The sequence below is a fragment of the Poecilia mexicana genome, unplaced genomic scaffold (assembly GCF_051168715.1).
Source record: "Poecilia mexicana isolate PSO_F unplaced genomic scaffold, ASM5116871v1 scaffold_12, whole genome shotgun sequence".
In the NCBI taxonomy this organism is placed as follows: Eukaryota; Metazoa; Chordata; class Actinopteri; order Cyprinodontiformes; family Poeciliidae; genus Poecilia; species Poecilia mexicana.
Window position 1 is genome coordinate 3403107 of NW_028263381.1, and position 16927 is coordinate 3420033.

The window sequence follows — 16927 nt, forward strand, 5'->3', positions numbered from 1 at the left end:
AAAATAAACATGCTTCAGAGCTGTGAGAGGAGAAGACGCTCGTTTCATTGTGGACAACATATTTGTATATGGGTTGAATCAGGTGTGGCCCATGTTGGCGCTATGGCGGGTCATATCCATGTTGATTTCTTCTCAACTCAAAATAGGTTTACTTTTTGTTATCAAATTTAATTTTAAAATATTGCAGAGATGCAGCAATCAGAGCTTTTCTGTCCAACACTGATTTCCAGTTTTCATTCTGCTCTGATCTTCCAGTTCCTGGGATTTTTTTCTCCAGAGAGAAAAATGTTCTGCAGGTTCTGAATTTCAGGTAAAAGTTCTAAATGAAACAGAAAATATTAAGATTTTCTTACTTCATGCTTCAAAGCATTGATGAAGGTCAGAACCTTCATGGGAAGGGAATGTTTTATGTTAAATTAGGACTTTCTGAAAGGCAGAGTTGCTGAAAAAATATTTTTAATGCAATATTTAAATTTTAACAGAAAAAGAACAGAAAGAGCAGCAAATGAACCAAATACAGAAGAAGAAAAATGTTTTTATTGCTCTAAAACACATGAATAACTGCAGCAAATATACAAAAGAAAGATTTAACATTCAAATCTGACCCTGAAAGGAAAAATAGGAGCCAAAAGAAACAGAAAATGTTCAGTGATTGAGAAAAACTGACCAACATTTCAATGAAATCCGATGAATGAAAGGGAAAAAATAACAGAAATAACATCTTGATATTCAGTGTGAAGCTCTATGGAAACAAACAGAAAAACAAGTGGATCCTGGAATAATCCTGGAATAATCCTAGCGTCCATTTTTAAAGGATTGGTAGAAGAAAAAGTTTCCAAAGACTAAATCAGAATTGATTCACCAAGAAATAGATTGTAGAGATGAACTAGCTGTTCAACAGTGAGAGGGTTTCTCTAACAGGAGGAAAATCTTTAGACTCTTTAGACTCAACTCAGCTCAGAAACATTGAGGAACCAAACCAGGACATCCAGAGCCTAAATCCAGGAATCAGAGGTTCAGTGAATCTTGTGTTGAAGGTGTGGAGGAGGATCAGTGAGTCAGAGGAGACTCTGTAGAAGGACAGAATCCCAGCAGGACAGTCCACATACACTGATACTCTGTTAGAGACGGAGGAGGAGGAGAGACGAGTTTCTCTGTTATTGTGCCAGACAGAGAAACCAACATCAGAGCATCTCAGACTCCAGGAATAATCATTCAACCCAAACACACAGTCTGTACTGTCTCCTTTTCTCCTGATCCTTCTGTAACTCACTGATATATCTACTTCTCCTCTCCTCTCAACCTCCCAGTAACAGCGACCAGTCAGACCAGTTCTGCACAGCAGCTGAGGATCATCAAATCTGTCTGGATGATCAGGATATGACTGAAGTTCCTTCACACGTATCACCTTCCTGTTGTCTTCAGACAGTTTGAGCTCTCTGCTCACTGTGTTTGTGTCGATGGTGAGTTGACAGGAATCTGATGGAGAGAACAAACACAATCCAGCAGTTATTGATCATTTATTGACACTTTGATGATGATCCTGAATGAGTGATGTGACAGTTTGAAGATGGTTGAATGTGAGCTGCTTTGTTGTCATGAATCAGATGAAAAACACACTTACACTTCCTCAGACCTGGTGTCAAGAATCGGCCTCCAGCAGGCTCCACCCTGAAAGGAGGAGGGGGGTCAGACTATCAGTCTCTTTCAGCAGCAAACATGGACATTACATGTGTCTCAGACACACATTGTCCTCCACTGAGACGGGAACATTTGGATTGCAAACTGCAGTGGATATAGGAAGGACAGTTGGTGCTGCTGCAGCACAACTCATTTCTCCAAACACATTAAAAGCTCCAACAGAGAGGAGAAAAGAAATCCCTCAGTAACAACCTGAAGAGACTCACTGAAGCCTAAAAGGACATCAGGAAACTAAGGAAACATTTCTGGAAGCTCAACCTGATTTAATAATAACCATTAAAATACAATCAATCTAAACTCTGACACAACACCTGGATACCTGTTCCATCCACACTCCCACATACAGATGAAGGAAACACTAAACAGCCCTGCTGCTGAAAATCTGTGATCTCATTCTAATATCCAGGAATACAAACATTAAAAAGATCTGAACCAGATGTGGCCCACATCTGGCACTTACATTTGGCCCACATGGCCAGATGTAAATGATGGCCCCCCCATGGCCCAGTGCTGGTTTGCCAGATGTGGCTCATGTGCGGCCAGAACTGGGCCAGGTGTGCACCAGTTGAGGACACACAAACTGGCCCACAGCTGGCTCATATACTGTTTCACCTCTGGCTAATCAAATTTGGACCACTGGTAGCTCGTCATTCATTGAGGCATCTGGGCCAGATGTAAATGCCATTTTTGTCCCAGAGAACTTAACGTTTGTTTTAAAAAAAAACACACACAATGTATATTGACACAATTCTTATGCTGTGTTTGATAACGTTTGATAACAATTAAAACTTCTCAATGTTTGACATTGTCTAGCAAAATGTTTTTACGTCAGGCTGCATAGCTGCTACATCGACAAACTGCTCTATGCTGTAGTTGGGGATATGTTGTTTGCGGCTAAGCATAGTCATTTTGTGGCTAAAACAAACATTATTTTTACAACAACTTCTTATGTGACACTTCTGCTATCATTTGAAAGCAGAATCAGTCCAGTATCAATCAAAATTCTCAGGAGAGAAAGACTTACCTGGTATAAGTGAACTTTTTAGCTATTGGAGTACTGCTTAAGAGAAATTTATTTAATCAAAGAATGTCGAGAATATGTGTAGGGCTCCACCGATTGCAATTTTCTGGTCAATCCCTGGTTACCGATCTTTAAAAAGCCTGACCTGCCTATTTTGATTATGGCTGATATGAATATTTTTGTGTCTGAAATGACACCAAATATAGCAAGAAAGTCATTGAGTTAGGAACAGTAGGGTGAATATTGTTAACTGTAAACATGCAGACCTGACCTGGTGGGTCTGTCTGTCAGTCAAACCCCTCACTGCAGAGCAGAAGAGGACAGAGGCTGATTTATAAACCTTTGCTGATGAAGATAAGATTAGGAGATAAGATGGGCTTCACATGTAAGTGATCCCCCAAAATTAAGGAAATCAGGAAATTTAATTTCCAGTGTCCTGGAAATTTCCAGTGTCCCGATTTCCTTAATTTGGTCTACCAGCTGTTCATTTATTGGTCAACTGGTCGATAAATCAGTTGGCCAATAAATGTACATGTATATAATGTAAACAGCACTGCCAGAGATGCAATAAGTTTATAGCAGGTGTGTGAATGATCTAATGATCGGACTGCTGATTGCAGCCAGTCCACATTGTTAGCAGAACTAGAGGGCCCCAAAACCAAACTTCACTCAGGGCCCCATGGAGGCTTGGGCCGGCCCTGTGTTTCCATTTCCGATGTCCACCGTATGTCATGGCAGCTGTTCAATAAAATTCCCCTCTGTGCTTACTTCACCGCATTTAAATAAAGAAAATAAATCCGTATCAATCCCCTCTGTCAAAAATGTTATTTCAACCTGAACAATGTGGAACATCTGGAATCAATCTGGCCAACAGCCAAAGGCTAACGGTTAATTTACCTTTAATGCTAAATCGTGTATAACAGTTAAAAGGGATATTTTAAAAGCTGTAAACATACAACAGCAGTCAAACAATATCAGTGAAAATATTTAATTGATATAAAAATTATTAATGACAATAAACTAAAAACTGTGCCGTGCAAATTATGGTTAGCTAAAATTTTCAACAGCATAATGAAAGACATTGTAAATAAAATATTTACAACCGTTGTTGAATAAATAACACTTACAGGTGGTGGGGAAAACATAGCTATGAATAGATTAAAATGAACAATTTATTTTGGCTAAAAAACAAACCAAAGAAGACAGATATGAAAAACATATGGACTGAGTTCAGTTCGACGTTCCACCAGACGCTCAAGGAGCTACAGGTGTTATGCCCAGAAACGCATGCCTGCCCAAAATTGCATCCCCTCTCGCGGGAGCGCGCATCGCTCTGTTCTCTCGCATATTGACGAGAAAACGGACTGAAATATGACCGAAGAGGAAATTTTAAAGATATTTGTAACATTATCACGTTTCTTAACCATGTAATCCCTAAAATGGTGGGTTTTATTTCGCAAATTACTTGAAATAAATACGGTTTTTACACCTTTATTGACACATATGAGTCGAACTTTTTTTCAGCCCGTGTCTGTTGAAAACGTTCTCCGCAAATGGTTTGAAATTCTCTGTTTTTTTCTTTTGATACCATAACAGCTTAAAAGCATTACAAAACAGAGGCCCATTATGTAGAACATTTTACATCATGCATAACTTTCTAGTCTGTTAATGTAGGAGGGAATGCATTTTAATTAATGAGCCTGAAAATATTTGCATCCATCCTGTTGATATAAAAATTATAGCATTAGCTCAGAGAACAAGTGTCATTACGTAGAAATGGTGAAATCCTACTCTAATCATGTAGAAAAAGTTATTTCACTCTTAACTCTTTATTTCTCCAAGTTAGAACAAGGATGCATTTTTTGGCAATTTGCTTTTCCAGCCTGCCAAAATATGCATCCCCTCTTTATTTTCCTCAAATATTATTCTAGTGATTTAAAACTTATGCCAGCTGTTCATGGAACTACTCTAATCATGTAGAAAAAGTTATTTCACTCTTAACTCTTTATTTCTCCAGGTTAACACAGGGATGCATTTTTTGGCAATTTGCTTTTCCAGCCTGCCAAAATATGCATCCCCTCTCTATTCTCCCCAAATATTATCATATTGATATAAAACTCATAGCAGTAGTTTACAGAACTACTCTAATCATGTAGAAAAAGTTATTTCACTCTTAACTCTTTATTTCTCCAAGTTAGCACAGGGATGCATTTTTGGGCAATATGCATTTCCAGCCTGCCACGATATGCATCCCCCTTATATTCTCCCCAAATATTATCATATTGATATAAAACTCATACCAGTAGTTTACAGAACTACTCTAATCATGTAGAAAAAGTTAGTTCACTCTTAACTCTTTATTTCTCCAAGTTAGCACAGGGATGCATTTTTGGGCAATATGCATTTCCAGCCTGCCAAAATATGCATCCCCCCTCTATTCTCCTCAAATATTATTCTAGTGATTTAAAACTTATACTAGTAGTTCATGGAACTACTCTGATTATGTGGAAAAAGTTATTTCTTTATTATCACTATTTCAAAGATACTGAAGGAAGTAAATTTGATATGCAACCTTGCTAAATGCATAGCATGTACCAATAGTTCTTAGAACTACTCTGATTATGTAGAAAAAGTTATTTCACTCTTAACTCTTTAATTCTTCAATTTAACACAGGGACGCATTTTTTGGCAATATGGATTTCCAGCCTGCCAAAATATGCATCCCCTCTCTATTTTCCCCAAATATTATCCTATTGATATAAACATCATACTAGTAGTTTACAGAACTACTCTGATTATGTAGAAAAAGTTATTTCACTCTTAACTCTTTCATTTTTCAATTTAGCACAGGGATGCATTTTTGGGCAATATGGATTTCCAGCCTGCCAAAATATGCATCCCCTCTATTCTCCTCAAATATTATTCTAGTGATTTAAAACTTATACTAGTAGTTCATGGAACTACTCTGATTATGTAGAAAAACTTATTTTACCCTTAACATTTTATTTCTCAAAGTTAGAACAGGGATTAATTTTTTGGTAATACGGATTTCCAGCCTGCCACAATATGCATCCCTTCTATTCTCCTCAAATATTATCCTATTGATATAAAACCCATACAGGAAGTTTATAGAACTACTCTGGTTATGTAGAAAAAGTTATTTCACTCTTAACTCTTTATTTCTTAAAGTTAGCACAGGGATGCATTTTTTGGCAATATAGATTTTGACTCTGCCAAAATATGCATCCCCTCTCTATTTTCCCCAAATATTATCCTATTGATATAAAACTCATACCAGTAGTTTACAGAACTATTCTGATTATGTAGAAAAATATATGTCACACTTAACTTTTTTTTTCTTAAAGTTAGCACAGGGATGCATTTTTCTCAACATACATGCCTTATTTATTGTCCCTCATACATGAAACTTATGTATTACATATAATTTTCATGTAGGATGGTCAGTTATGATATTTTTTTATATCGGTACAAAAGTCATGTTGAACATTTTTATTTATTGTTGTCATAATAAATCACACTTTATAATGTTGACAAAATTGTCTGTATTGTGATTGTAAATGGTTCCCCTTATTACAGTTTTTCATTTTATTTTTATTTATTGAGAGCATCATTTAAATATGAATGTATTTGAATTGACTGTTCAACACATTGTGTTGTATGCACTTAAAATTCATACTTGTCTATATTACCAGTGTACTTCTCATTCGTAATGCATGTATTTCAATCAATCACTCAAATTTTATTTGTATAGCACATTTCAGCAGCAAGGCTTTTCCAAAAGTTATTGTTATGAATACCATTTCATTGAAGTTAATTTTTTTTTTTTTCATTTTTATGTTAAACCAAAATAAAAAAATTTGTATATGCTTTACATTTAGCAATTTTGAATGTCAGATAATTTTCCTTCACTATCTTAGCAACAGTGATAATAAACATGACTTTTGTACCGATATAAAAAATATCATAACTGAACATCCTACAAGAAAATCATATGTAATACATAAGTTTCATGTATGGGGGACAATAAATAAGGCATGTATGTTGCCAAAAAATGCATCCCTGTGCTAACTTTAAGAAAAAAAAAGTTAAGTGTGAAATATATTTTTCTACATAATCAGAGTAGTTCTGTAAACTACTGGTATGAGTTTTATATCAATAGGATAATATTTGGGGAAAATAGAGAGGGGATGCATATTTTGGCAGGCTGGAAATCCATATTGCCCAAAAATGCATCCCTGTTCTAACTTGGAGAATTAAAAAGTTAAGAGTCAAATAACTTTTTCTACATAACCAGAATAGTTCCATGAACTACTGGTATAAGTTTTATATTAGTAGGATAATATTTGAGGAGAATAGAGGGGATGCATATTTTGGCAGGCTGAAAATCCATATTGCCCAAAAATGCATCCCTGTGCTAAATTGAAAAATGAAAGAGTTAAGAGTGAAATAACTTTTTCTACATAATCAGAGTAGTTCTGTAAACTACTGGTATGAGTTTTATATCAATAGGATAATATTTGGGGAAAATAGAGAGGGGATGCATATTTTGGCAGGCTGGAAATCCATATTGCCCAAAAATGCATCCCTGTGATAAATTGAAAAATGAAAGAGTTAAGAGTGAAATAACTTTTTCTACATAATCAGAGTAGTTCCATGAACTACTGGTATAAGTTTTAAATCAATAGGATAATATTTGAGGAAAATAAAGAGGGGATGCATATTTTGGCAGGCTGGAAATCCATATTGCCAAAAAATGCATCCCTGTTCTAACTTGGAGAATTAAAAAGTTAAGAGTCAAATAACTTTTTCTACATAACCAGAATAGTTCCATGAACTACTGGTATAAGTTTTATATCGATAGGATAATATTTGGGGAGGATAGAGAGGGGATGCATATTTTGGCAGGTTGGAAAAGCAAATTGCCAAAAAAAAATGCATCCCTGTGCTAACTAGGAGAAATAAAGAGCTGAAAGGATTTCACCTTTTCTACGTAATGACACTTGTTCTCTGAGCTAATGCTATAATTTTTATATCAACAGGATGGATGCAAATATTTTCAGGCTGATGAATTAAAATGCATTTCCTCCTACATTAACAGACTAGAAAGTTAAGCATGATGTAAAATGTTCTACATATTGGACCTCTGTTTTGTAATGCTTTTAAGCTGTTATGGTATCTAAAAACAAAGCAGAGAATTTCAAACCATTTGCGGAGAACGTTTTCAACAGAGACGTACTGAAAAAAAGTTCGACTCATATGTGTCAATAAAGGTGTAAAAACCGTATTTATTTCAAGTAATTTGCGAAATAAAATCAACCATTTTAGGAATTACATGGTTAAGAAACGTGATAATGTTACAAATATCTTTAAAATTTCCTCTTCGGTCATATTTCAGTCCGGTTTCTCGTCAATAAGCGAGACGTTAGAGCGATGCGCGCTGCCGCGAGAGGGGATGCAATTTTGGGCAGGCATGCGTTTCTGGGCATAACACCGGCTCATGAGTTCGTTACTATGGAGACAGAGCTAAAGCCTGTAATTTGTCACATACGCCACCAGGACGAGGCAGGGGTCATTCCCATTTAAAATATTAAACATTAGAATTTTTAAGAACTAAAACAACAAAAAACATTTTTACATTCAATAAACGTATATAAAATTTAGACAAAAAAAAAAACAACCGCTAGAGTCAAAAAAATTGTTATATTAATAATTTTTCTATATATTTTTTTTTTTTAAGTTTAAGAACTGATTTCCTAAAACGATTTCTAATCTCTGATGGGAGGCAGCTGCCAATATGATATGATAATTTGACCTCTTGGTTCCACATAAAGCAATTTTTGGCCACCTGGACTCAATGACTACCATGTCATTGTGGTACCAGTAGATGGGTTAGTCTCCCAGGTTCATTCAGCACCATGTGAAAGATTCCTATTGTTTAAATGGACTCCTGTTTGCAAAGTTACAAAGCCAAAATTACCAGAAATAACATGAATTATTTAGTTTGACATAAGAGACAAGGGGGTTCAAAATGTTATCCGTTCATTTATAAAAGCCATGGTGCAAACTAAATATTTAACTTCAAACTAAATGTTTTCCAGCAGACTGACTAAAGACATTCCTCCCTCTTCCTCCTCTATCAGACCTTCTCTGCTCCTGCAGCAGGTTCCTCCATACCTGAGAACCTCCAATCTCCAGTCTGGATCCTTTAGTCCAGCCGACAGCAGCTTCACTCCTGAGTCTCCTGGATGATTGTAGCTCAGGTCCAACTCTTTCAGATGGGAAGGGTTAAAGGTCAGAGCTGAGGCCAGAGAAACACAGCCTTCCTCTGAGACCAAACAGCCTGATAAGCTGCAGACACACAATTCATCACATGATGAGAAGATGAGAACATTTTCATTTTAATCAGGTCTGAACTGGTTATTTTCACAAGAAGAAAAAAGTAGTTAAATTGTGCTTAACATGTCAATAAGATGACATGTTACCTGATTCTGATCATTTGGGTGGGGTGGTCATTTGGCAGTATAGTGCATCTCTGTTAGCAGCTAGTGAACATAAATATGGTTTCATCAGGATGTAGAACATTTTACCTGAGAGTCTCCAGGTTGCAGTTTGGACTCTTCAGTCCAGCAGAGAGAAGCTTCACTCCTGAATCCTGCAGGTTGTTGTTACTCAGGTCCAGTTCTCTGAGACTGGAGGACTGGGAGCTGAGAACTGAGGACAGAGCTTCACAGCTTCTCTCTGAGAGGTTACAGTAACTCAGTCTGAGGAGACAGGGAGAACAATTTGTTATTAAACTGTTCATCGAGATTTACATTTTTCTTCCCAGTCAATTATGTTCTTCTTCAAAAGATTGAAGAAATCTGTAACTAAATCTGCTATTAAAAATAACATTTACATAATCTCTGATAGCATATAATGGACAGAAATCTGATTTCACCAGGACTGAAAACATTGTACCTGAGAGTTTCCATGTTGCAGTTTAGACTCTTCAGTCCAGCAGAGAGAAGCTTCACTCCTGAATCCTGCAGGTTGTTGTTACTCAGGTCCAGTTCTCTGAGACTGGAGGACTGGGAGCTGAGAACTGAGGACAGAGCTTCACAGCTTCTCTCTGAGAGGTTACAGTAACTCAGTCTGAGGAGACAGGGAGAACAATTTGTTATTAAACAATTCTTCAAAAATTATACATTTTTTTCCAATCAACATTGTTTTTCTAGGACAGAGAAGGAACTTTCTTATTTTTCACATATGTATGTTGCCTTTTGTTGTGAACTGGTTCATTCTATAGTTACGGTAGTCCTCCAGCCTTAAAGGGCAAAACTACAGGCAACAAGGAGGTTGGAGAGATTTTTAAGATTTCAGAATGAACTAAATTAATCCACTTTCAATTTTAACATATACAGGAGGAATTTTTCTGCTTCATTATGTAATATTATGTCCAGCTGCTGAAGGAAGTCTGTTTCTCTTTTGCGCGTCCCCCCAAGTGGGACACTTTGAAGAGAGCATCATAAACTGAAACATGAATACATATTTACCTTGTCAATGGCAGATTTATATCCATCAAAAATATTTGTAGCAACAATGTGTGTCCTTACAGAGCTTTGTTGGAGGCTTTAACCACTGGCAGCAGCCTCAGAAGAACCTCCTCTGAAGCAGAGTATTTCTTCAGGTCAAACACATCCAGATCTTTTCCTGATGACACTAAGATGAAGACCAGAGCTGACCACTGAACATGAGACAGTTTATCTGTGGAGAGACTTCCTAATCTCACAGACCATTGGATCTCCTCCACTAGAGAACAATCATTCAGTTCATTCAGACAGTGGAACAGATTGATGCTTTTCTCTGCAGACACATTCTCACTAATCTTCTCCTTGATGTACTGAAGTGTTTCCTGATCGGTTTCTGAGCTACTTCCTGTCTGTGTCAGCAGACCTTGTAGGAGACTCTGATTGGTCTGCAGTGAAAGTCCCAGGAGGAAACGGAGGAACAAGTCCAGGTGTCCATTTGGACTCTGTAAGGCCTGGTCAACAGCTCTCTGGTGAAGATCATTTAGTTTAGGTTTATTAAATAATGAAGACTTCTTAGATGTTTGTGTTTCTTCCATCAGGTTGACTCCAGAGTTGATGAATGTAAGATGAACATGAAGTGCAGCCAGAAACTCCTGAACACTCAGATGGACGAAGCAGAGCACCTTGTCCTGGTACAGCCCTCTCTCCTCTCTAAAGATCTGTGTGAACACTCCTGAGTACACTGAGGCTGCTCTGATATCGATGCCACACTCTGTCAGGTCTGATTCATAGAAGATCAGGTTTCCTTTCTGCAGCTGATCAAAAGCCAGTTTTCCCAGAGACTCGATCATCTTCCTGCTCTCTGGACTCCAGTGTGGATCTGTTTCAGCTCCTCCATCATACTTGACCTTCTTCACTTTGGTCTGAACCACCAGGAAGTGGATGTACATCTCAGTCAGGGTTCTGGGCAGCTCTCCTCCCTCTCTGGTCTCCAACACATCCTCCAGAACTGTAGCAGTGATCCAGCAGAAGACTGGGATGTGGCACATGATGTGGAGGCTACGTGACATCTTCATGTGGGAGATGATCCTGCTGGCCCGTTTCTTATCTCTGAATCTCTTCCTGAAGTACTCCTCCTTCTGGGGGTCATTGAATCCTCTGACCTCTGTCACCATGCCAACACAGTGAGGAGGGATCAGATTGGCTGCAGCAGGTCGTGTGGTTATCCAGAGGAGAGCAGAGGGAAGCAGTTTCCCCCTGATGAGGTTTGTCAGCAGAACATCCACTGAGCTGGACTCTGTAGCATCAGTCAGTATCTCATTGTTGTGGAAGTCCAGCGGAAGTCGACTCTCATCCAAGCCATCAAAGATGAACAGAACCTGGAAGTGTTCAAAGCTGCAGATTTCTTTGGTTTCAGTAAAGAAGTGATGAATTAGTCCCACCAAGCTGAACTTTTTCTCTCTCAGCACATTCAGCTCTCTGAAGGTGAATGGAAATATGAACTGGATGTTCTGGTGGGCTTTGTCTTCAGCCCAGTCCAGAGTGAACTTCTGTGTTAAGACTGTTTTCCCAATGCCAGCCACTCCCTTTGTCATCACTGTTCTGATCGATTGATCTCTTCCAGGTGGGACTTTAAAGATGTCTTCTTGTCTGATTGTTGTTTCTGGTCTGTGTGGTTTCATGGACGCTGTTTCAATCTGTCTGATCTCATGTTCATCATTGACTCCTCCACTTCCTCCCTCAGTGATGTAGAGCTCTGTGTAGATCTGGTTCAGAAGAGTTAGACTTCCTGTTTTAGCAATCCCCTCAAACACCAATTGGAACTTCTTCTTCAGACTAGATTTAAGTTGATGTTGACAAACTCCAGTAAAAATTTCTAAAATAAGACAAAAATTAAATTCATGAACTAAACTAAATCATCTTCTGAAGATTATTTGAATGAATGTGATTCCATTTCTTCAGACATTAGTAAATGTGTGATTTCTCCATCAGGCCAAATCTTTGTAGAAATCCTCTTACTCAGCAGACGGTCAGCCAGCTCCTCCTCCTTCATCCTCCTCAGGAAGTTCAGAGTGATCTTCATCACTGCCTCTCTGCTGCTGCTCCTCTGCTCTTCATCCTCGTCTTTCAACACCTCATCATCATTTGTCTGACTCTCTGAACATGTTAAGTAATCTGGACTCAGAACCTTCTGGATCTTCTTCAGCTCGTTCTTCACAAAAGTGACAATGTTTTCCTCCAGCAGCTGGAACAGAAAAATAAATGAAGGAAACATCAGACTGAAATCGTGGAGCCAAACACCAGATGGATGTTGGACAGACTGACAGTCCTCTGGTCTACAAAGTGCAGCATGGAGATGACTGTGAACAGAGCCATGGAAAGTATTTTCTGATAATGTACAGACCATAAATATGGAGTCCCGCTGTGTTTGATGCTGTTGGGCAGACGGACCACTGGGAACCTCTGAGCTCTGCTGGTCCACTCTGGGAAGGAACCAGGATCATTTAGGAAGCCAGGAAATATTCATCTAGCAGTACTCACAGATAAAATCAACAAGAGTTTCAAATTAAAAGTCCTTGAAGCAGAAAAACAGAACATCAGATGAACACAATTGAGAGAAGTTAGAAAAAGGAAGATGAACTACAAGGTTGACAATCAGTAACACCAGAATCACCCAGTAGACATTTTAAAAAGTGTCACTGTCAGCAGATCTGATACTGATGGAGACAGTGTCCCAGAGCTTGGGGACAGTGGAAGTGAAAGCTCTGTCTACACAGGTCTTCATGTCCTCCTCCATGCGGACATGAGGACCTCCATATGCCTTTTCCATAGGTCGTGGACATTTAAAGTCAATCAAATGATCCATTGAATAGTTGCTCTGATAATATTAGTGTTGAGCTTTGACATGGAGAAGAACCAGGAGTCCTTTCTACTCTGACCGTCCAAGGAGGATCTGATGGAGATTCATTCAGAACCAGATGGTGAGTTAGAGACATGAAGCCCACTGCTGAACCAGATATTTTATCTAGTTTTACTGTAGAAATGGTTGATAATCCACCATGTTGTGTGATGTTTGAACCTCAGAGATGAAACTGGAATTACAAAATTAATTCATTGAAATTTTATTTTCAGCATTTATCTGTGTTTACTGAGATTTGGAGATCGATCCTAATATAACCCTAGTAATAAAATTCACTTCTACCTTAGTTGTGTGTGTACTAATGCAGTGTACTAATGCAGGGTGAAATAAATGAGTCTGATTCATTTAGAAAAATTAAGTTGATGCAAAACAGAATAAAACAAAGTGAAATGTTTGTGGTTCAAAGGTCATGTCGATATAATAGCTAATATAAATTTATGTCCTTTATGAGGATTTTGTTTGTTCTTTACATATTATCTTCTAGAGGTTATAGGATAAATGCGAGTTGATTCTGGTTAAATTTTTGTTTCCTGTTATTCATCAGCAATCAATGTTTATGTAAGGTGTCAATAACTGCCCAGCAGGGGGCAGTATCACTACATAAATCAGTGTTTCTCAGCCCTGGTCCTCACCGTCCCCCTGCTCTGCATGTTTTAGATGTGCCTCTATTCCAGAACAGCTGATTCAAATGATTGCATGACCATCAAGTACTGCAGAGGCCTGTTAATCACCAGAGATACAATTCAGGTGTGTGGCAAAAGGGAAATACTTAAAACATGCAGGACAGGTGGGCGGTGAGGACCAGGGTTGAGAAACACCGACATAAATGATAAAAAGGATCTCAGTGAAACATCAGATCAGATTTTGAGATCTTTTTACTACATTGATCTGGAGATGTTCTGGGTAGAGACTTTATTCACTGAAAATCTTTCATTAAACATTTGCAGTACCAAAGATCTAGTTGAACTTTATTGTCCATCATCAATACATTGATACATAAATGTCATAAATGTGATGCATATAAATTGAAAATAAAAATGAATTCAGTTTAATGTTTCCATGACAACAAAACCCAACAGAACTTGGTATCGTCACATGGCCACAATGAATAGTTACAGCAATTAAAAACAGCTCACCTCTCTGATGGTGGAGCTCCAGATTTAAAGTTAATGGGTTTACCCTTTGACCCGTCACTCTTAAAGGACACACAGCTGGGTTCGGGTTCTGGTTCTGGTTTGAGTCTCTGATGGATCCTGACAGAAACATGATGATTAAAACTGAATCTGTTCAGTCTGGATGAAGCAGCAAAGAGGAACTGCAGCAGCTTCATCACCACGTCTGTTTTGGCCTGATATGGTGAACGCTGTGTGAAAAGGGCTGTGGACAGTTAAAGATGGTGACCTCACCTCTGACCTTTGCTCTGGCTCTCATCTTCCCCACACAGAGTGGTTTTAGAGGGAGGGACTCCCTCCTCTCTGTCCTCACACTGATCCATGCTGCTGAATTCACATCAGCTCACGCACACTTTCTAGCTTCACCTGCCAAGGAAACACACATCATTCATCTGCACATCAACTCTGATCATCCTTTACATCATTAGTGCTGGAAAAAGATCAGCTGCTCCTCCTCTGATTGGCTCTTCTTCCCTGCTTCATATCAGTGTCAGGTAAATGGAGTCAGACAGCAGAGAGGCAGAACAAGCTGCCATCAGCTGCTGCACTTCCACTATCAGTCCACTAGGTGGAGACATGGAGCAACATTTACTGATTTATTGTGACTATCAGGAACTATTTTATTTCACAATTATTAAACTCTACAAGTGTGTCATCTGTTGCACCTATTTATTAATCTGAGTAAATCAAAGGCATTTTAAGAGTAATATTTCATTTTGAAAGAAAGCAGCAGGAAACTCTTGTGTTAGACTTTAATGTTTAAGTCTAGAGTTTAGTTCCTGGAAATAAAATCATTAAGCCATTTTTTCAGAGACGTAAATAAAGAAACATCATCTGTCATGTTGTTTTATTCCACATTATCAATAATTTAATAACCCAGCAGATTAATTTTCAAACAGCAGAGAGATGAAACTTTGAGCTGACATCAGAAGTGAACCTGTTCTCCAACCATCAGAGATTAGAAACAAACAGAAAAGTTCCTGAAGACAAACTTCAAATTGAAAACAAAGTAAACTTACAGTTCGTTCAAACGATCCAAAGAGTTGATGAAGAATATCTAAACAGACTCAGACCCAACAGAACCACAGGAGAACCAGACTTCTGCCACATCCGTACAGAGACACAACAGAACTGGACTTTTAACTGACCTGAACAACAAGAGTTCAAAGTCAAGGTGTGATAAATGTTGCATAACTGATTATGTGACAGCTCAGCTGGTTTGTAGTTTCTTCTTTCAGAGCAGCAGAACCAGGAAGTAAAAGGTCTGCAGTGAAATCAGAGGCAGGTTTATAAAGTCTTCACGAGGAAAGAGAGAAGTTTGATGAAAATGTTTCATGATGGAGTCATGAGGAGAAATGAGCCCAGAGAAAAGAAAAGTTGGTTGCTTCCTGCTGCAGTAACTGATCAGACTATAAATACAAACAGAAAATAAACATAAAAATTAAACAAACTAAACTGTAGTTGAACATTACCACACTACTGCAACTAAAACCACACATTGTTCTAATGTAGATTATGACTAAAGCTCCTATATAATCATTGATAATTATGTTAGTGTGGTGAGCAGAGTGAGGACAGTCTCTGTTTAAAACCAGGATCAGCTGAGCAGGTTCTGCTGATCCAGGTTCAAACCCTGATTTCACTTCAATCATCAATCTGAATTTAAAGTCAGTCAGATCCAGCAGCAGAAGGTGACAGCTTGTTCCAGACTCATTATTTACACATGCAGCTGTTTTCCTGCTGTTCTCCACAGCTGGAGGGAGGGAGGGGGGATGTTTGGAGGAGAGAACCTGAACATTCAACCTCCAGGTTTTACAGCTGGATTCTGACCTCAGCAGCTGGAACAACGACACAGATGAAACCAGCAACTCCTGGAAAATGGATGTTTGGATCTGATCAGGTCTGCAGATTCACTGACTGGGATTTATTCAGAAAATGTCTCAGCTTACTAACCTTGTTCATATTTAGAAATTCTTTAGCATGAAAAGAATGACTTAAATAGAGAAGGACTAATGATCCTCTGAGGGTCCATGAACCACAGACTGAGAAACTGTGAAGGGAAACTGCAATCACTTTAGTTCTGCAATGAACTAACAAAATGATGCCATTGAATTATAGCAAATAAAACTGATAGAGAACATTCTAAGGAAAAAATGGTTGTGAAATAAATGTTTTAAAAAATAAATAGATAAAAAAAAAACTGAATAGTTTTAGACAAAGATAATATTGAATGGGAATGAAGTCAAAGTGTCAGATGTTTTAAACGTCTTGAAAACGCCTGACACTCAGATGGCTGAGATTTATTTTTGTTCTCCTTTTTGAAGATTTATGCTGTAGTTACATATTAATATGGGAATAAACAAAACATCTTTCAGTGTTAAGAATTAGAGATCATTAATACTGCAAAGTTTACAAAATTTTGGTTTGCCATATAGTATTTGTTGCATTGAAATTGAATAGAAGAAAATTCTTATAAAATGCAACTGTGATACATTTAAACTAAGATGTTAAAAAGACCTTTTGTTTTCCTGGAACTATTTGTTCTAACAAAACCTAAAATAAGTGAAGCTTCAGCAGAAACTTG

At 38.0% G+C, this 16927-nt stretch overlaps 2 protein-coding genes across 3 annotated transcripts; both read right to left on the bottom strand.

Moving 5' to 3' along the window:
* Positions 1-515: 515 nt before the first annotated feature.
* LOC148155947 (NLR family CARD domain-containing protein 3-like) lies at positions 516-12031 on the bottom strand. The gene is made up of 6 exons (XM_088010749.1): positions 10336-12031; positions 9701-9874; positions 9331-9504; positions 8918-9091; positions 1625-1671; positions 516-1479 (listed from the first exon to the last, which is right to left on the bottom strand). Exons 1-6 carry the CDS (start codon positions 11931-11933, stop codon positions 953-955), a joined length of 2694 nt encoding a protein of 897 aa, XP_087866875.1. The 5' UTR covers positions 11934-12031; the 3' UTR covers positions 516-952.
* A 53-nt stretch (positions 12032-12084) lies between these two features.
* Positions 12085-15449, bottom strand: LOC148155948 (uncharacterized). 2 transcript variants are annotated; one of them, XM_088010750.1, is made up of 5 exons: positions 15363-15449; positions 14578-14709; positions 14308-14424; positions 12656-12734; positions 12085-12496 (listed from the first exon to the last, which is right to left on the bottom strand). In XM_088010750.1, the coding sequence occupies exons 2-5, from the start codon at positions 14664-14666 to the stop codon at positions 12182-12184; spliced, it is 600 nt and encodes a 199-aa protein (XP_087866876.1). In that variant the 5' UTR covers positions 14667-14709; positions 15363-15449; the 3' UTR covers positions 12085-12181. The 2 variants fall into 2 exon arrangements, with proteins under 2 accessions (XP_087866876.1, XP_087866877.1); XM_088010751.1 differs by lacking the exon at positions 15363-15449 and having other exon boundaries at positions 14578-14903.
* Between the last annotated feature and the right edge of the window lie 1478 nt (positions 15450-16927).